This window comes from Tiliqua scincoides, chromosome 3 (assembly GCF_035046505.1).
Source record: "Tiliqua scincoides isolate rTilSci1 chromosome 3, rTilSci1.hap2, whole genome shotgun sequence".
NCBI classification, from domain to species: Eukaryota; Metazoa; Chordata; class Lepidosauria; order Squamata; family Scincidae; genus Tiliqua; species Tiliqua scincoides.
The window spans coordinates 102,148,713-102,170,828 of NC_089823.1; the positions used below are offsets into that span (position 1 = coordinate 102,148,713).

The 22,116-nt window shown below is 43.5% G+C and overlaps 1 protein-coding gene across 1 annotated transcript in view; it reads right to left on the reverse strand.

The window, feature by feature from the left end:
• Positions 1 to 20,020, reverse strand: part of CLYBL (citramalyl-CoA lyase) — a 239,328-nt gene extending 219,308 nt beyond the window's left edge. Inside the window, exon 1 of the mRNA XM_066621349.1 lies at positions 19,947 to 20,020. Coding sequence (XP_066477446.1) covers positions 19,947 to 20,020 — 74 coding nt within the window. The remainder of the gene's footprint in view (positions 1 to 19,946) is intronic.
• Positions 20,021 to 22,116: the final 2,096 nt, after the last annotated feature.

Here is a 22,116-nt window from a genome sequence, read left to right on the forward strand (position 1 = left end):
GAGGCGGGTGGGAGGCGTGCCGGAGGGCAGGCGGGAGGCGGATTCGCAGAGCTGTGCTCCACAGGATCCAGGGCGCTCATGCAGGGCTGCGCATCCTACACAAGCGCCTTCAGCGCTGACCTTTTGGTCAGCGCTAAAGAGAGTAGCCCCACTGCGGGGCTGCTTCCCTTACTTGGGGGGTAGCGCAGGCGGTGCAGGATTTGGTGGCAGCCCTCCTCGGAGCTGCCGAGCCTGGGCACTCCAGGCAGCTCGGGATTGGGCTGTCAATTGCTATTATCATTGTTACAAGGATAAAAGGGTGCACTATGAACATACAAGGTATATATGCCACAGTATGTATCTTCATTTTCTCAGAAGAAGACAGTAGTCAAGAACCAGAATACAGATCTCTGGCTGCATTGGTGGGGTGGGGAAGGACAGGATTAGACTGTAAAAGTCTATCCAGTGAACCACACTCATTCTACAGGAAACATAGAAGGAATATTAATTACACCTAGTTTAGATGAGAAAAACAGATCATGAGACAGAAGTTATCAATTTGTTTAAAATATTACAAGTGATTCACCTAGAAGAAAGTACTTTCTCATACAGGAGAGCTAACCTTTAATCACTAAATTCTTTGCCTCTGAAAACAGGTAAGGACAAACAGAATGATTAAAATATTTATGCACAATGCATCAATCAACCTATGCATGGGTGGAGAGGGAAGGCAGGTCAAAATTGCTTGTGTCGTGGGGTGAGTAATTTATAATCCAATTACAGGTACTGGAAAGTGTACATTTGATTTTCCCAACTGACTTATGTAACTTTTGAAGTGCTGAGTGAAATAAAAGGGTTTCGGACCAGTGTAGGGCAGTCTCCAGTCCATGTTCCTTTCTGAAAAACTTCATGTTAAGTTGAATCATTAAGCTTACCCAGTTTCAAATCTTGTTTTTGGACACACATAAAGCACACAACCATTCTAGTACTCTGGGTGAATAATTAATTTTGGATAGACAATTAGCTTCATATTTACATACCTGCATGCAAATGAAATACTGAACATTCAACTCAAATCAGAATCCTTACAAAACAAGGACCAGAAATCTACTCTCAAAACACCAATACAGTACTGTATAAAAAGATGGGAGGGATTGGCTTTGCATTATTTTCTGTGACTTGCTTCCTGGCATGTACACTAAGAAAGCCATAAATCACACAAAGGTGAGAGGGATTTAAGCGAATACTGTTTGTGGGATGCCTTTAAGAAAACAGATCAACGTGACTTTTTTTTTTTTTTAATATCCTGAGCAATAAAGATCTTACAAGACTTTAAGAAAGTGGGGCAGGGAGAGAGGGAGGAACTGCCCCATAATTTATCAGTTCCAGGCCTTGGCTTCCTAATTGACAACCTCAGGGCTACTTTCATCACTTGTCAACTTCAAACCCACACTCAATTTTTCCTCAAAGATGATGCTGGATCAGTAGCTCGGTGTTTCTGGACATTTTGCAGCATATAGAAAGCCTTCCTCTGTAGTTTGCATTAGGAGGGAAAGACTCTTGTTTTTTTTAAACATCTATCGCTGACTCAGGAGAGTGACAAGGTCAGAAACAATTATTAAGTTGTAGGCACCATTTTGCGCTGACCCAAAATTATATTCAACCTTTTGAATAATATGGCACAGAACATGCATATACAATTGTACAAGAATACTTAAACATAAAATTTGTATTGTACGGTATTTGTATTGTATTGTATGTGAGCTACATTTAATAACAGTTAAAGGTAAAAGAAAAAAGCTGACTTTGAAAATGTGTGCGTGTCAAAAACTATGGAAGTGTTTTTGAAATTGGCCCCTATGCACTAGCCTGTGCTATATGTAGCAAAGAACAGCTTCCAGTATCATCTTTAGATACCAGTCCTGCAGCAATGAATGCCAAATTAATGCATGGAAATCAGCTTTGCATTACTCCCTGATGCTAGTCACAGGAGAAACACTTAGGGCGCAACCCTAACCCCTTATGTCAGTGCTTTCCAGCACTGACATAAGGGCAATGCAGCTCTGAGATAAGGGAACAAATATTCTCTTACTTTGAGGAGGACTCCGTGAGTGCCCCACTGTGCTACAACATGGATCTTGGACAAGGTATGAATTCTCTATGCTGGTGCCGATAATGAGCCTATGGAAGACACCATGCAGAACTGTTCTTCAGTCACATAGGAAGCCTAAACGTGAACATTGGTTCTGAGTATCATTGATTTCAATAGTTTATCCCTAGCCTATATTTTCATGTGTAGATTGACTGATGATCTGAGAAGAAAGGTGTCAATGAATGCTTAAAAAAAGACCAGCAACACTTGCAACAATCACTGATAACATACTACTATCGGCACAAAGAACTACTCTGGAATATTAAAAACCAGAAGGCTGCTTCCAAAACCTGCACATCATTCATATGAGTGCTACAATTTCCAAGTTACATGTCACATTTATTTTGCTATATTCTTACTCTGGGAGAATAATATTTTGGTGGTTTTTTTGTTTTTGTTTTTTAGTATTTGACCTTTTGGTTTATTTCAATTGCGATCATATTGCCAAGTTTACTTTTGTACTTGTTTAACACCAAAACTGGGAGTCTCAAGATTATAAATGAATCCCTTGGGCCATACAAAACAGCAACACACACGTTGTATGTTGCCCATTTCTTTGCCTTAATATTTCCCAGACATTTTCATCACAATAAAGCAGTCAGCCTTTTCAGGCACAAGTTGAGCAGGCCAAGCCCTACATGTAGGACCCACAGAATCAATCCCAAGGTCCTCAGCAGAGCTTCCCATGGCAAAGAAAGCAAGAACAGCAATTGGATGCTGGAATTTAGGGAATGACACAACCCAAGTAATTGCTCACACAAATAACCCCACAGCTGTCTGTGGACTCCAGGACTTAAGAACAGCCACCACCAGATAGCAGATGGCACCACCAGCCACCACCAATGGCAGAACTGTTGGGTCCTGAGTTCAGTTTCCTGCTGGTCAGAACCTGTCAAAATAGGCCAGGGCTTTTCAAACTGGGGCGTTGGCCCCTGCCCCCTTAAGGGGCAGGGGTAGCCTGGAGGCAGGGAGGAGACAGCAGCGCGATCCCCAGGATCGTGCCACTCAGAGGGGCTGCAGGGGCTTGGGTATACGTACCCAAGCCCCTGCAGCCTCCCGGGGGTGCGGGGAGCCCGGCACAACCTGCAGCAGAGCTCCCCGCAGCAGTGAAAGTAGATGTGGAGCAATTGTGCTCCACTTCTGCTTTAGCCTTCCCCCGCCCCTGCTGCCTCCCCCCTCCCACCCACGCAAGAACTTAGTGGCTCTCAAACTCTCCCAGAGAGTTTCAGAACCACTGCCATAGGCAAATCACAGCCTCAGAGTCTAGCTTGCCTCACAGCATTCTTGTAATGACAAAAGAAGAAGTGATCAAATATTCCTTTTCTTGATTGAAAAGTCAGAGGCTTGCAAACTGAGGAGCTTAAATGCCACAGGAATGACAGCAAAGTCTTTAACAGCGTGATCATATGCATGTGTTCGTGGAAGTAAGTCCCACTAAGTTTAACAGAGCTTACTCCCAAGTACATGCACACAGGACTGCCATTTAAGGGCCCAATCCTATCCAACATTCCAGCACTGGTGCAGCTGAAATGCAACCCTGAGGTAAGGGAACAAATGTTCCCATACCTTGAGGAGGCCTCTATGACTGCCTCCCTACCAAAGGATGCAATGCACACCCCATTGGCACAGCTGCAACAATACTGGAAAATTGGATAGGATTTGATCCTAAGTCTGCTGGAAACTGACAATTGGTCAACAACCAAAATATCTATCCTTCCTAGTGCACCCCCTGGAGAGAAGGGCCTTTACCTTGGCACATTGTAATGTGACCCCCTCTAATGACTTACTCGGTAGATTCAGAAACACCTCCTGGGAAGAACGTTTATGTAGTTGTAATTTAGGCGAAGTAGAATCATTCATACACATTATGTTGCGCTGTCCCAGATATCAAGCGCTAAGATATCAATTTCCCTCTCCCTTGCTCTACGCTAAAACAGGACATCCTAAGAATGCTATAATTCAATCTCTTCTGGCAGGTGATGTCAAGCATACAACCCTCTCAGTTGCACAGTTCTTAAATCTGAGTAACTTGAATCGAGCCAAGCTTTCTGTAGCAAGCAACCACTGAGTAGATTATATCTTGGCAATGTCTGTAAAGTAACTGATTGTCTTCTGTTTTTGTTTTGTTTTTTAATAATTCACATGGGTATGTATAATGCAATGTATGTTTGCATCTGTATGTACACGTAGGTGAGCACATATACATATATTTGTGCACTGCTTAGGTTTCTATTCTCTGTATGGTTTCTGCACAGAGTCTTCACCTATCAAATTTTTATGCCTAATAAAGGTTTGTTGTTGTTGTTGTTGTTGCTGCTGCTGCTGCTGCTGGAAACTGAAACAACCTCAAAATTCTATCCTGAGAAGAATCGCAGTTCTAGACTTGTGTATTTTCCCTTCATAAGAGATAGTACCACCACCACCGGCATTAGAATAATAGACTATTATGCCTGCTTTCTGCAGGCAGATGTTTTCTGATTTTCCTTGAAAAAGAACCTAAAACACATTTGCAGTGTTGATAATCTAGGGCCTGTTGATAATCTAGGGCCTCCATTATAAACTGGGACCCTTCCAGGGTGTAGAATTTAAGTTTATAAGCCTGTTTTGCTTTCCTGCAGGCACTTTGAGCTTGTAAATGGCACCTTTCAATGTCCCAAAGAACGAAGGGCAGCTAGTCCCAAATTCTCATGTTGTTTAATGGTCTCACATAAAACAAGGTCCAGAGAATTTTTATTGCCACCCCTGGACAAACTTGCAGGTGAAGAACCACTAGGGAAAGGATGTCTTGAGTTTTGCCCCTCTGAGCTTTCCAGGTGCAAGGAATTTTCCCACCCATTTGCTAAACAATTAATAGAGCTCTCAATATAAAGTCTTTAGTCAAAAGTTGGGGTAATAGGAAGCAAATCAGATGGAGAATTCCTCAAGAAGGAAAAATGTCAGAGATCAAGGTATGCTGACCTTAAAGCAAACAAAACTACGTAAGTTTCTGCACTCACACACAAGCCCAAATTAGTCATTTTTTTCTTCCCAGTTCCACATGTACAAACTCTAAATAAAACCAGCTATAGTTTAATGCCCACAGGAATTGCATGCAGTTTGCAAACATACAGGTATGTAGGAGCACCATTCACTGCAAGGGATATTTGGAGCCTTGCTGATGGTAAATACATAAAAGTGTTGGCTGCAACCTACAAACATTTTGGGGTGGTTATGAAAAGTCCCATTTATTCCATAAGACTGTACTGGAGTAAAGTCTGTGCACTGCAATCTTTGAATACTACAAATTACTTCCAAATTTAATGACACATGACATGCCAAAAGCAGTGCTAATGAGCTTTGGGTTTCTAACAAAAAAACAAAAACAAAAACACTAAACTAGACTTGGGGCCAGCAAATGAAAGAGGAAACCAGTAAATTGTTAGTAAAATTACTAATTTGATTCATGCGGTTTCAGCTTGGCTGTGGGTATGTCAAAGATAACTCATATCTTTCCCAATCAGGGAATGAGATTAAATGTTTTAGCTGGTTTCTCTTTCAATTAATGGTCAAAAAATTCCCACAGATTCAGGCACTTCAAATAAATTAGTCCTTTGCACTGATCCTCTACATATTTTGGAAGGAGACACAGAAATTAACAGGAAATGTGTGTTCTCTAGTCAGTCTCATTAGCTGGTTCTGCCACACACACCTCTTTACACATATGTTTTAAATGCTTTTCAAAACAACCACCGCTAAGCACCCAAGTGTAAAGTGTTCAGCTGCCGGTAAGAGTTCAGCTGCAATGTCACTCGCAGAGAATGCCAGGCACTGGCACTCCAACACTGGAGAACCGCACCTACATTTCTGCTTGAGATGCCACAGTCCTAGAATATTGCCATCTTTTAGTCATCATTCTTCCATAGCTAGTCAACTACTAGTCAAAGATTGTTTATTGTATTAGCTAATAGCCATCACAATAAGATAAAACATGTAAATCCAAAAATACATCAGATACAAACAGTGATAAGATGATAAAATTAGGTCAAAATCAAGCACAAAAGGCACCTACACCCATCATATTAAGGAATCTCCTTTACAATCTACCGCTATTTCCACCAGGTAGTTGGCACGAATAGTTCTGGCAGCTTTAGCAAACAATGCCACACTATAGGTGACCGATGGGTCACAATCAGAAAGTAACCAGTACAATTTCGTACGTGTGTTCTCCCCTTGACGGGTAGCCAAAATAGGCTCCAAAAATCTTACCCTAGGATTTTGATAAAGCTGACAATGAAGCAGGTAATGTACAATATCTTCAATCTGTCCTGCTCCGCAAATACAAAGCCTCAAATGCTTGGGAATGGACATATATCTGCCATCTAGAACTGCAGTTGGCATAGTTTGAAAACGCAGTTCAGTGAACGCCTTTCTCAAAGAGGCAAAGGTAAGTGAATACAAATATTGCACTCTTGAGTGACTTGGTTTCAGGAAACAATACAGCTGGGAAAAATTTGAAGATCTTACTATATCTAAGTCCTGATCATTATCCAGTTTAAACATCCATTCCCTTAGCATTTGTTTTATTTCAGAAAAGACAAAAATGTCAGTAGAAAGAGCTTTAGATTTTAGGAGCATTTGCACCAGAGTGGCCCAGCCTCCTCTTCTCCACTGCTCGGCCAAACAGAGTTTAGGAAGACGATTTTCTGGCATGTCCAGGACTCTCTTGTAATAAGAAATTATAGCTACGGCAGCCCTGGCCTTAATAGATACCATACCTGTCTCCATTCTAAGAAAAGCTGCCGGAGTAGATGGTGGAACAGCTAAAATGTGCCTCAAAAATTTATTTTGGGCAACTTTGGGAATATATATGTTGTTCTGTTTAATACCCCAGATCTCTATACCGTACAACATTTGTGAAATTACTCTCCCCGAGAAAACCTTTAAAGCTGGAATTACCAAGTTGCCTCCTCTAGAATGGAAAAATTTTAATAAGGCATAACTTGATTTTTGTGCTAATGTTTTAACATTCTGAAGTTGGAATTTCCAGCTGTTTCTTTCATCGAAGAATACACCCAAATATTTAAAGGCAGGAACTTGTTCAATCTTGCGATCACCCAAAGTCCAACTAAATTTTGGAGAACGCTTGCCAAAAACCACTATTTTGGATTTGGCGTAATTCACCTTCAGTTGCTCCGAATCACTGAAATCTTGCAGCTTATTTAGGATTCTCTTAAGCCTTTTCCTATTCAAAGATAATAAAACAATGTCGTCTGCATAAACGAGGGTTGCAATCTTATGATTTCCAATTGAGGGGGGAAATGATCTGCATGAGTTAGAACATTTACAATGTTGTTGATATAAAGATTGAAAAGAAGTGGGGCCAACAAACACCCTTGTCTAACACCTTTGGTAGAACAAATTTCCTCCGTCAGTCTACCATCTGCACTTATCCTTACCCTCAAGGTGGTATTGGTATATAATTCTTGCATTAAAAGCAGCAACCTCCTATCAATATTAGTCCCAGCAAGCTTATCCCATAGACGATCCCTAGGGACTGTATCAAATGCAGAAGAAAAATCTATAAATGCTGCAAAGAGCCATTTAAATGGCCTGCTTGTATATTTACAGATTAAATGATGAAGGACAAAGATTTGGTCCACCGTACTATGGCCTTTCCTAAACCCAGCTTGTTCTTGATGCAAAATATCATTTTCCTCAACCCACTTAACCAACTTCAGAAGGAGATAACGACAGTAAATCTTAGAACTAATATCCAGTAGACTGATTGGGCAATAATTCTGGGGGTTGGAATTTTTCCCTTTTTTATAAACTGGAAAAATAATACTCTGTCTCCAGCCTTCCGGGAAAAATCCTGTGGCATTAATGTAAGTAAACAATTTGGCAAGGAAAGGGGCCCACCATTCAATGTTGGTCTTATATACCTCAGGAGGAATCATGTCCTCACCAGGTGCTTTTCCTGTCTTCTTCCATAGCTATCATGCCCAATTTGAAAGTCTGCATATTCACCTGATATTGTGCACAGACACTGAGCAAACACTGGGAATACCGGGTGCTGTAGGCTTATACCATAGTCTTTCGAGACTGAAGGTTGCCAACCACTTGCTTTGAGAAAGATTTGCACAAGGGGTCCCAATTATAAGTCACCTCATTGTACCCATCCCCTAATTTAAGTTCTCAACCTTTTGAGGAATTAAAAATAAAAAACATCCTTTAGTGTTATAGCCCTGCCTGCATATCTCCTTACTGCTCCAAGATCCTAAAAGGGCATCCCTGATGTTTAGATGTTGCGGTTGATGGGCCTTCATATTTGTCTTACTCTTCTTCTACCTTCGAAGCCAGTGGTTAAGGACATAAGAACATAAGAACAGTCCCGCTGGATCAGGCCATATGCCCATCTAGTCCAGCTTCCTGCATCTCACAGCGGCCCACCAAATGCCCCAGGGAGCATACCAGATAACAAGAGACCTGTTATCTGCCCTCATGCCACCTGAAACTCTCTGGGAGCTTTGGAACAGCTGTAAGTGCTTGCAGGGGAGAAGTAAAGGCAACAATACAATCACCATGGTATCACCACTGCTAAGGACAAAGGGGTGGTTGTTTTTTTACCTACCCCTGGCAGCACCTGCCTTCCAGGGGGTGTGGAGAGCCTGCAGAGCCCTCTACAGGGTTCCCCAAGCCTCAAAACAGCTAAGAATCATGACCCACTTCCAATTTGCAATCAAAAAGCAAAAGTGGGTTGCTATTGTTATTTTTAGCTGTTCTGAGGCTTGGGGAGCCTGCAAAGCTGTTCGCAGGCTTCCTGCATCCCCCAGAAGGCTGGTGCCTTTTCTCCGTAGCACAGTGTGATTGTTGTGATCATGTCACTGCCTTCGCCACCGCCCCACCCCATAAGGGGGCAGAGACAGGTCATCTCAGTTTGGGAACCTCTGCCCTAAGCTTTTAAAGGGATATCTATTGCAGTATTGACAATTTTGGCACTGTTCTTGTCATTAATTAGAATAACAGCAACCCCCGACCCTTGGTTACTTCACTCCCATCCAGTGCTACTGCCACTGGTTCCTCTAATAGCCACAGAGGAAATTCTGGGCTCCCAGCATTCCCTCCACCAGCCATTAGAGAAGGTGGCAGCAGTGGCAGTAAGCACTGAGAGGATGATGGGGAAGACTTACCTCTCTCTCTCCCTTGGCATCCAGTGCTGCTACCACTTCCTGCACCTCCTTCTTCTCTGGCCAGTGGAGAGAGTGGTGGCGGGAATGCTAGGAGATCATAATTCCCCAACAGCCATTAGAGAAAGCAGTGACAGCAGCAGCACTGAACATGCCTCTGAAAATGGGGACTATCCTTTAGTTCCTAAGGTAGTAGCCACCAACTACTACAGGATTGTTTTGAAGCAGCAAGAAATGTGCAGAAAAAGTCAGTCTGTAGATAATATAGCTAAGGATCACTCTTAGAGTTTTCACTTCCAAGTTTCTAAAGCTTTAACAAGTCATATCTTTTCATGCTCTCTCTGCCTCATGTATATAATCACAAAATGAAGTTTTCTTTATTTATTCCACGTTCAGGTTGTTTAAGCCATTTCTGCCCAACATTGCATATACGCATCAGGACCAAATGAGTACGTCTGTAGGCCAGGCAAAAATGGGTTAACTGTTCTCTAAAATGCAGGGGCATTCCAATTAAGACTCTATGTGCAATTTAAATCTCTTTGATGATTTAAATCAATTTAAATCAGTTTAAATCTCTTTACTGGAACTACTCCAGTAGTTCCCAAACTGGGAGTCATGGTTCCCTGGGGACCCATGGAAACCAGTCAGGGGAGCCATGGAATCCTCACATAAAGCCTGCTGTCCTATACAATGTATAGGATTGTAGCCCCAATGGGGAGCCACAAAAAATGACCCAGTAGGTCAAGGGAGCCACCAGCCAAAAACGTTTGGGTTATTCCCATCTGAATTGACAGATGCCTGCTACTTTGTAAAAATAATTGAAGTCACCAATGATTCTTTGACTGTTAATCTTCTAGCTAGCTATCCTAGCTTTATGGCTCATTCCAAAATCTTGTTAATCAAATATCCCCGATACCTTCTGACCTATTGGAATAAATTAAGCTAACTATAACAATCCACCTATAATGTGGTCAATGGCAGTTGTTCACCACAGTTACTTCCGCCAAACAGAAAACTCTTCAGCTTGCTGCATAGCTGCAACATCATACAGAGTGGTATATGATAATATAGGCATCGCAGCATTTCATGTGTCGCTCTTCCCACTATGCAATATCAGCTGCAACCCCATTCTAATAATAAACATTAAAAGTAGCTTTAAATATTATTCAGCAGCACCAAATAGAGGAGTCACAAATGATCCATGAAGAGACACATGAGTACTAAATGCAGATATAACATATCCCCCAAGAAATATGCACAAGCAGTCTCTTCAGATGTTACTCAGAAGAGATAAAAAGAGGGCAGCCAAGGCACTTGAGCATCCTCTTTCCTAAGTGTCTAAGGCCCAATTCCTAACCAACTTTCTCGCACTGACATAGCTGTGCCAATGGGGCATGCGCTGCATCCTGCAGTTGGGTAGCAGTCATGGAGGCCTTCTCAATGTAACGGAATGTTTATTCCAGCTGTGGACCTACCATTGTATTCGATGGGGCAAATGCCCTGCGCACGAGGCTGTAGGGCCCTGCAGAAGCTTTTCTGAGGCTCCCAACAGGGTTGGAAACTGTGCTTCCAGTTTTCCAGAAGCACAGTTTATAGTGTTGGGGAACCTCAGAGAGGCTTCCCCAGCGCAGCCTTGGGTCACACGAGGTTCCGTGAGCCTCAGGTGAGGGGGGTGGATTTGAGCGCAGGGGGATGCAACTGCCATGGGGGGTACCATTGCAAAACTTTGCCCCGGCGTGTGGGGCTGGAGAGGTCTACAGCTTGTTTATTCCCTTACCTCAGTGCTGGAAAGTTGGTTAGGATTGCACCCTAAGTAACAACTAAAGCTGTCTTAGGTGTTAAGTTGCACTGACATAATTGAAAAGTCCTGTTCTGTCATTCCTTATGATCATGCACATTGCAAGGGAGAGTACCATGCAGGTCTCTTGTTGCTTGTGTGCTCCCTGAGGCATCTGCTGGACCATTGTGAGATACAGATAGCTAGACTAGATGGGCCTGTGGCCTGATCCAGTGGGGCTCTTCTTATGACACTGCAACATCAATCCAAAAGTAGAGGATATTCCTATCATAACAGCAATGACTCACACTACTTCTGAACTTGTGTGACATCCTCACAAATGGCCAACACTCTCCAGAATGGCCATTTATTTGCTGGGGCAAAGCCCACTGGATCAAGTCTTAACATTAGCTGTCAACAATGGAAATGAATTATGAGAAACGCTGATGACTTCACTTTGTAACCTGAAGTCATTCCTATGACAACCCCCCCCCCCCCAAAAAAAAAGCAGGTACTTTTTTCAATTGAGGAATAAGGACTTAAAAAAATACTTTCAGTACAACTTAGTCTGTCCTAGACGAAAGCAGTAAGTGCACTCTTACACAGCAAACCAAGTGTAGCAACAACCCAGCATAACAGCTTGTTAGTGCCAACCGTATATAAGGTTCTTATTTTCAAGGCTTTAGAATAACATCTGTATTGAATTATATATAGCTGGGATCAAGTTTCAATGACCAATATGGACAGATTACTGGAACTTTAAAACCTTGCCCTCTTTGTAATTGACGTTTAAACTGTTTGAAGTTTCTCATTAAGTCCATTTTACAAATTAGGTGCAGATGTATAAAGCTAAATGTACAGTACTAGGGGAAATTAGGTCACCTGAAAGCTCAATATAAAATGTCTCTGTTAACTGTTTAACTACAATGAGTACATTAAATTTTAGAAAATTGACTCGGCATGCCCCAAATTCTTCAGTTTCATCACTTCCTTTTTCACTGCGGAAGAGACTTCACAATGGCTAGCCATTTTGCAATGTCATTAAAATAAAGGAATGAAAAGAAGGAACTTGAGTTGTATAATGACCAGCTGAACTGTTCTTTCATTAAAGTGCACTGAATCATCTAGAACTGGAAACAGAAAGAAAGGATGGCCTGAAAGGTATTCCCAATACCATGATAATTCAGATTTAGATCAAATAGATAAAGTCATGACTTGCTCTTCTACAAAGATGAATTCCCTGGGTTCTATTATCCTGTGCCATATTTTTCTGGAGGGGAATATCAGTTCATTGATTCACAGAATTCTGCAATACATATTGGCATAAGGCATTTTTGTCTGCTAGTTTATGGTTGGTCAGGACTTATCCATGACGCCAAAAAAAAAAAATGCAACAGTGCATACTCTCTAATTCACTTCAAGGTAAGCTGGCAGTTGCAGGAAAATGACATGACCTATTAAACGCAGTTGCGTAGCTGAAGGGGCTCATGGGGTCACAAGATCCTGGGGGGCAGTCTTCCTAGGGTGGCAATGCCAGTGGTAATCCAGTCGCTGTGGTCCTGCCCCCCTCACTCACAGCTGAGCCACAGTCATTCTGAGCAAAGCCAGCGGCTTCCAAAGAAGAAAGGCTGCAGAGGCGAGCAGGATAACCTGCCTGCCCCCACAGCCTCGCTCGACTCGGCACAGTCAGTTGCAGCAAAGACAGAAGTAATTGCAGTGATGTCATCACATCACCGCTATTACTTCCGAGATGCAGGGGGCAGCAGGCTGACTGGTGTGCCCCATGGCAGTGTGCCAGTCAGCTATGTGGCCGAATAAACATAAGGGTGGGAATACGCTACAAGGAAGAGTTTAAAGGATAAACTGAGTCAAATTTTTAAAAGGTGCAAAACACCTGTTTACTAAGATCACTATCAAAAGGATAAAAAACACAGGCACAACTAGTAGCAGAACCACTTTCAGAGGCCTGGACCATAGGAAAATCTCTGGGCTACTCAGGAAAGATGCTAAATGCCATTCAGTTAACACTGCAAAAAGTGCCAAATATGATTGTTTGATGCGCAGACCTGTCCTGGCTCACAATAATATAGTCTTGCAAAGACTTTCTTAATCTAGTTAGTGCAAAACCTGTAAACCTACATGTACTTTCAAATGAACATTCTTTTAAACACCAGCATTTAGGTGTCAAATCTCCACAATGTTCCAGAAGCAAGAGATAACTTTTTTTCTCTGTTAAAGAAAACTTTTAGGAAATGTATAAACAAAAACTTCAATTACTCAGATTAAAAATTCAGGTAAAATAAAAGACTCAGTTCAAAGATAATTTATCAAACATGTATAACAACCAAGATTTTCTAAACAAAATGCAACTGTCACTGGATAGTCATGCTTTACTTATTTGTTCAAGATTTCCATTTGCTAAAACACTGCAAAACAAGAAAAACTTTTTACGTATTAACAAAGAAACATGTTTGGATATATTGCATTAGCACCCTCTAGTGTCCAATCTAGTTAAACACAGCTTTGGGATAAATTTTCCAGAGAGGCAATCATTTCAATGCCCTGAGCTGATTAGAAATAAACCATTATGGAATTAAAAACCCCTTTCTTGCTTCATCAATTACTGGGTATAAATCACTAGTAAGGAAGATGTGTCATGTATAAAGCTGAATGTCACACTTTTCTGCATCCAAATGCAGCTCTGCTCTCAGTGCTGTCATACTGTACAAGACAGTGGAGTTTGCCACCCAATATGGGGCAATCATGTCATATTGCTCAACACAATTGCATTCAAGGCTACCTTGACTCTGTGAAATTTGTGCAGTGAAAACCTAAGCATGGTTACTCAGCAATCTGCAATCAAGGAGGCTTATGCCATGGTAACTGCACTTAGAATTGCAATAGTTAAACCTTCCCCATGTTTTACACAAGACCCCTCACTAGTTTCCACTCACATGCTCCAAGAAATCATCACTGGTGCTTTGTGATGATGCTTCACAAAGCATCACTTTGCTTTGTGAACATCATGATCTCATGAACCTAACATTGAACGGAACAGAATTATGCCATTTGTACTTCAGATAAAGAAGATGTAGGTGAACAGGTCTAAAAGTGCTTTCAGCCTTCTGTAACCCAATATTTCAAAATCAGCCTCACAGAAATATTTGAATCAATTATGAAACCAATACTTCCAAATGGCTTCTTTCTGTCCCAAGTCATTCTTACACTACCAATTTTTTATTCACTTTATAGAGCAGTATCATATAATGTGACAGTGGCAGTCTGCATGGTAAGGCTGTTATATCTTGTAGCTGGGGATGGAGGATGGAGCATTCATCTTGGGGATGTTGGCTTTGGTGGAATTCCTGTTGTCAGAGAAAGGCATACACCATTCTAACCTTCAGCAATATCCATTAGAATTCCCATGTCATGCAGAAGCTTATATTAAACAGTCTGAAAAGAAAATACACACTTCCAGTGCTGTGTTTAAATCACCAAGATTGTGAAGAAGACAATTTAGTTAAAAGGCGTTATAGAAGGCCCGTGAACCTTAAATGGTTTAACTGGAAGTCTTTGTTTAGTTTAGAAGAGTTCTCATTCTCAAAGAGACTCCGGGCTTAACACCATTCAACTTTCCAGTGCCAATGCAGCCCCAAGGTAAGAGACCAAAAGTTCCCTTTTCTTGAGGAGGCCTCTGTGACTGAAGTGGTGCAACACTAATAGGAAATGAAAAATAAACTATGAAAAGGTGTCCTTCCCTTTTAATGTCAGGTAGTTACTTTTTATTAAATGTCAGGTTGTCTCGAAAACACACTTACATAGTGAGTTTGGCAATGTGCAGGTGTATTCAAACATGCAATAAAATGCTAAGCACGTTCACTCAGAAACACGTCCCACTGGGTTCAACAGAGGCCACTCTCTACTAAGCATGCTTTTAGACTACAGCAGCCATTTTCAACCACTGTGCTGTGGCACACTGGTGTGCCGTGAATGGTCTGCAGGTGTGCCACGGGAATTTGGGGGAAGAGTCATTTATTAATAGGGCGATTGGGGGATTTGTGCCTCCCATCAACAGCATGGTGTGCCTTATCAAATATCAAAAAACCAATGGTGTGCCTTGACAATTTTAGCACCTTGTCAGTGTGCCATGAGACAAAAAGGTTGAAAATCACTGGACTACAGCCTTCATAATTAAAAAGTTGAAGATAGAGGCTGCAAGTCTATACACTTACTCTGAAGTAAGTTCTATTGGACCAGACAGGGCTGACTTCCAAGTAACCCTGCACATGCTTGGTGTTGCAAAGCTCCTGTGCACACAAACACAAGAGCAAGCAAACCCTTCTTATTCTGCCCAAGGTTGCATATATGCAACAGGGATTAAAAGTGTACACCTGTGGGCTGGGCAGAAGTGGGTTAACTCAGTGGAACTCAGGTCCCAGTAAACACGCATACTATAAATATTCAGGCTACTATTCTTTAATAGGTTGACTGTCCTTCCTTTAAGGCAGTGATTTTCAACCTTTTTCATCTCATGGCACACTGACAAGGCACTAAAATGGTCAAGGTACACTACCAGGTTTTTGAAAATTGACAAGGCACACGATGCTGCCAATGGGGGCTCAACATCTCCCATTGGCCCTATTAATAAATGACCTCCCCCAAATTCCTGTGGCACACCTGTGGACCACTCACGGCACACCATAAGAACAGCCCTGCTGGATCAGGCCAAAGGCCCATAAGAACATAAGAACAGCCCCACTGGATCAGGCCATAGGCCCATCTAGTCCAGCTTCCTGTATCTCACAGCGGCCCACCAAATGCCCCAGGGAGCACACCAGATAACAAGAGACCTCATCCTGGTGCCCTCCCTTGCATCTGGCATTCTGACATAACCCATTTCTAAAATCAGGAGGTTGCACATACACATCATGGCTTGTACCCCGTAATGGATTTTTCCTCCAGAAACTTGTCCAATCCCCTTTTAAAGGCGTCTAGGCTAGACGCCAGCATCACATCCTGTGGCAAGGAGTTCCACAGACCGACCACACGCTGAGTAAAGAAATATTTCCTTTTGTCTGTCCTAACCCGCCCAACATTCAATTTTAGTGGATGTCCCCTGGTTCTGGTATTATGTGAGAGTGTAAAGAGCATCTCCCTATCCACTCTGTCCATCCCCTGCATAATTTTGTATGTCTCAATCATGTCCCCCCTCAGGCGTCTCTTTTCTAGGCTGAAGAGGCCCAAACGCCGTAGCCTTTCCTCATAAGGAAAGTGCCCCAGCCCCGTAATCATCTTAGTCGTTCTCTTTTGCACCTTTTCCATTTCCACTATGTCTTTTTTGAGATGCGGCGACCAGAACTGGACACAATACTCCAGGTGTGGCCTTACCATAGATTTGTACAACAGCATTATAATATTAGCTGTTTTGTTCTCAATACCCTTCCTAATGATCCCAAGCATAGAACTGGCCTTCTTCACTGCCGCCGCACATTGGGTTGACACTTTCATCGACCTGTCCACCACCACCCCAAGATCTCTCTCCTGATCTGTCACAGACAGCTCAGAACCCATCAGCCTATATGTGAAGTTTTGATTTTTTGCGCCAATGTGCATGACTTTACACTTACTGACATTGAAGCGCATCTGCCATTTTGCTGCCCATTCTGCCAGAGATCTTTCTGGAGCTCCTCACAATCACTTCTGGTCTTCACCACTCGGAAAAGTTTGGTGTTGTCTGCAAACTTAGCCACCTCACTGCTCAACCCTATCTCCAGGTCATTTATGAAGAGATTGAAAAGCACCGGTCCCAGGACAGATCCTTGGGGCACACCACTTTTCACCTCTCTCCATTGTGAAAATTGCCCATTGACACCCACTCTCTGTTTCCTGGTCTTCAACCAGTTCTCAATCCAGGAGAGGACCTGTTCTCTCATTCCCTGACTGTGGAGTTTTTTCAGTAGCCTTTGGTGAGGGACCGTGTCAAACGCCTTCTGAAAGTCCAGATATATAATGTCCACGGGTTCTCCCACATCCACATGCCTGTTGACCTTTTCAAAGAATTCTATAAGGTTCGTGAGGCAAGACTTACCCTTACAGAAGCCATGCTGACTCTCCCTCAGCAAGGCCTGTTCGTCTATGTGTTTTGAGATCCTATCTTTGATGAGGCATTCCACCATCTTATCCGGTATGGATGTTAGGCTGACTGGCCTATAGTTTCCCGGGTCCCCCCTCTTTCCCTTTTTAAAGATAGGCGTGACATTTGCTATCCTCCAATCTTCTGGCACCATGGCCTTTTTGAGGGACAAGTTGCATACCTTAGTCAAGAGATCTGCAACTTCATTCTTCAATTCCTTAATAACTCTTGGGTGGATGCCATCAGGGCCTGGTAACTTATTGATCTTTAATTTATCAATGAGGTCTGAAACATCTTCTCTTTTAACCTCTATCTGACTTAACTCCTCGGTTAGGAGGGGCCGTTCGGGCAGCGGTATCTGCCCGAGGTCTTCTGCCGTGAATACAGATACAAAGAACTCATTTAATTTCTCTGCCATCTCTAAGTCTCCTTTTATCTCCCCTTTCCCTCCCTCACCATCCAGAGGGCCAACCGCTTCTCTGGCGGGTTTTCCGCTTCTAACATATTTGAAGAAGCTTTTATTATTCCCCTTGATGTTGCTGGCCATGCGTTCCTCATAGTCTCGCTTGACCTCCCGTATCACCTTCTTACATTTCGTTTGCCAAAGTTTATGTTCCTTTTTATTCTCCTCATTAGGGCAAGACTTCCATTTACAGAAGGAAGCTTCCTTGCCCTTCACAGCCTCTCTAACTTGGCTGGTTAGCCATGTGGGCACCCTCCTGGATTTAGTGGAACCCTTCTTTCTTTGCGGTATACACCTCTGCTGGGCCTCTATTACTGTTGTTTTAAGCAACCTCCATGCAATCTGGAGAGATTGGACTCTTTTTACCCTCCCTTTCAACCTCCTTCTAACCAGCCTCCTCATTTGAGGGAAGTCCGCCCGTCAGAAGTCAAGGGTTTTTGTTAGAGATTTGCCTGGTATTCTTCCCCCAACGTGCACGTCAAAACGGATCGCAGCATGATCACTGTTCCCCAATGGCTCAGTAACATTTACATCTCTAACCAGGTCCTGCGTACCGCACAATATTAAATCCAGAGTCACCTGTCCTCTGGTGGGCTCCATGACTAGCTGCTCTAAGCCACAGTCATTTAGCACGTCAAAAAATCCAGTTTCCTTATCGTGACCAGAACACAAATTGACCCAGTCAATATGAGGATAATTGAAGTCCCCCATGATTACAACCCTGTCCCTCCTTGTCACCTCCCTGATCTGTTTCCTCATTTCAAGGTCCCCATCCGATTTCTGGTCTGGAGGATAGCACACCCCCAGTATTAAATCGCTGCACAAGCCTGGTAATTTAACCCACAGAGATTCTACGGTGGAGTCGGACCAACCTTCAATCTCTACTTTGCTGGATTCTATCCCTTCCTTAACATAAACGGCCACCCCACCTCCAACACGCCCCTGCCTGTCCCTCCTGTAGAGTTTATAGCCCGGGATTGCGGTATCCCACTGATTCTCCGCATTCCACCAGGTTTCCGTTATGCCCACTATGTCAATGTTTTCCCTTGTCACCAGACATTCCAGTTCTCCCACCTTTGCTCGTAGACTTCGGGCATTCGCATAAAAGCATTTGTACACGGAATGCCCCAGGATGGGCTGCTTATTCGCTCCTTTGTCCCCGCATCCTCTCATTGTGCCAAACCGTCTATCACATTCCATCACGCTACCTTTCCCAATTTCTTCTCCTACTCTGCCTTTGTCTTGTTGTTCTCTAACCTCCCCATCCTCATCCCATAGGGATGAGGAGTCCCGAACCGGATGCCCCTCGGCTCCTGTCGGCCTTCCCCCAGGGATCAGTTTAAAAGCTGCTCTGCCACCTTTTTAATGTTATGCCCATCTAGTCCAACTTCCTGTATCTCAGTGGCCCACCAAATGCCCCACAGCACTTTGCTTTTAATTTGTGTGCCACAGCAGTGGTTGAAAATGGGTGCTTTAGGGAGTCCCTACTCTGCAGTCAGCAATCTGGATTGTGTACCAGTTACATGAAGAATTTATACCCTTTACAGTACAAGCCTAGATGTGCCTACTCAGAAGTAAACCTCACTGTGTTCAATGGGACTTGCAGTGCAATCCTATGCATGTTCCACTCAGAAGTAAGCCCCACTGTGTTCCATTGGGGCTTACTCCCAGGAAAGCATGGAGAGTATTGTGGCCTGAATCCCAGATAAGTGTGCATGTGTATAGGACTGCTGCTTTGCAGCCAAATCCTATGCATGTCTACTCAGGAGCAAGTCCCACTGAGTTAAGTAGGGCTTACTCCCAGGAAAGTATCCATAGGATTGCACTCTTAGAGCCCAAGCCTGTCTACTCAGAAGTCAGTCCCAGTAGAGTCAATGGAGCTAACTCCCAGGAAAGTGCAGATAGGATGGCAGCCTCAGAGCCCGATCCAGTGGCTGTCTACTCAGAAGTAAGTCCCATTACAGTCAATGGAGCTTACTCCCAGGAAGGTGTGGCTAGGACTGCAGCCTGAATCACTTCAGGTGCTGACAAGGGGAGAGGAGGGAGCCTGCACCTTCTTTTCCAAGGCACAATTCTAACAAGGCAGCTGCTTCATGAGGCTGTGGTGCTTGAGGGCTCTAAGAAATGTGGCAGGGAGGCAGCTGGCAGTGGGGAGGGAAGGGGCAGAGCTGCCCTGCCCAGCCCAGCCCAGGCCACCCACCCATTACCCCTCCCTCTCCCCAGCGCTGGCGCGAGAAAAGAGCGCACGGGCTGCTTCCTGCATGAGCGTCACTCACACTCTCGAACCCGCCGCCAGGAGACGCCACCGCGCTGCTGCCGCTGCCGCTGCTGCTGCCGTCCCCGCCGCCATCATCTCTATGCTTCGCCTCGCCCGGGCCCCGCCCACGCCGCCTCCCATTGGCCGAGAAGTTGAGCGGAGAAGAGCAACTTCTGTCGCCCCCGAGCGAGAGAGGTGGGGCTTGGAAGTGGAGTTCGTGTTCTGGGAGGAGCTCCTGCCCTGTGCAGCTTCCAGAGTTGCCTGGGCGCTGCGTCTGCCTGCAGAACCTGAGCACTGGCTGGTTGCCAAGAGACTTTCCTGGTAAATGTGAATTTGTCTTGTGCTGTGGAGTGCAGTATGCCGATGAAGTTGCACAAAAATAGTGCTCCATTTGATCAATAGGGTCCCGCTGGACCACCCATGGGTGGCACCCAACACCAACCAGGAACGTGCAGTGGGTGGGGAGGCGGGTGAGGCAGAGCCTCCCCACCAGAGTCCTTCGAAAAGCACTGCTGCCATGGGAAGTATGCAAGCACTCACAACCCACACGAGCGCAGGTTGTGCTTGCACAACTCCCACAGCTTGCACTCCTCCCATGGTGGTGGCACTTTTTGAGTGCTTGCACACCTGCCATGGCTTGCACACCTCCCACTTTGAGAGCTTGCATACCTCCCAAGGTGGTAACACTTTTTGAGTTTTTGCACACCTGCCATGACTTGCACACTTCCCACTTTGAGAGCTTGCCTACCTCCCACAGTGGTAACACTTTTTGAGTGCTTGCACACCTCCCACGGTGGTGGCACTTTTTTTTTCCCATTTGAGTTTCTCTTTATTTTTCTCATTTTTTCCTCTTTTTTTATTTATCTATAATAAACATAAGATACATAAACAATACTCTAATGGTGTAGCAAGGGCGAAGCCAAAAAATTCCTACTACTTATATTTTAGATACATAAAATCTAAACATTAACAAATGTTAGTCTATATTATTTATCTAATCCTTTAAAACCAATCTTCAAATCCATAATACATTAAATTATTGTTTTCTCTCTGTTTCAAAAAATCAATAATTGGTTTCCAATTTTTCAAGAAGTTTTTTGTTGAGTTCTGCTTAAGTAAAGTTGTGAGTTTGTCCATCTCTGCAAAGTTCATAAGTTTTGTCCACCATTCTTCTATTGAGGGTATGTTTATAGTCTTCCAATTTTGAGCATAAAATATTCTGGCAGCGCTTATCATATACAAAAATAAAACTTCATTTTTTCTTTCTACGTATTCATCTGTCATACCTAATAAAAATACTTCTGGCTTTAACTGTATATTTGTTTTTAAGATCAACTGTATCTGTGCATGAATTTGTAACCAATATTTTTTTACTTTTGAACATGTCCACCACATGTGGTAAAAGGTTACCTCTTGTTTCTTACATTTCCAACAACTATTGGACATACTTTCATACATTTTGGCTAATTTACTTGGTGTCACATACCATCGATAAATCATCTTATATGTATTTTCCTTAATGTTAACATTCAGAGTAAATTTTATCTGTTTTATCCATAGTTTCTCTCATCTGTCCATTGAGAGTTCATGGCCCAAATTTTTCGCCCACTGCATCATGCATTCTTTGACCTGTTCATGTTCTGTTTCAAAGTTCAAAAGCAATTTATATATTTTAGATATTACTTGCTCATCTGATCTTAGTTGTTTCTCCAATATTGACTCTCCCTCTATGGTGGTGGCACTTTTTGAGTGCTTGCACACCTGCCACGGCTTGCACACCTCCCACTTTGAGAGCTTGCATACCTCCCACAGTGGTAACACTTTTTGAGTGTTTGCACACCTGCCATGGCTTGCACACCTCCCACTTTGAGAGCTTGCATACTTCCCACGATGGTAACACTTTTTGAGTGCTTGCACACCTCCCACGGTGGTGGCACTTTTTGAGTGCTTGCACACCTCCCACAGCTTGCACACCTCCCACTTTGAGAGCTTGCACACCTCACACGGTGGTGACACTTTTTGAGTGCTTGCACAAGTGCCACAGCTTGCATACCTCCCATGGTGGCGGCGCTTTTCAAAGGATTCCAGTGAGGAGGCTCTGTCTCGCCTGCCTCCCCACCCACCGCATGTCCCTGACACTGACACATGATCAAAAAACTTCAACATGGATGTCATGAATGTTGAATGGA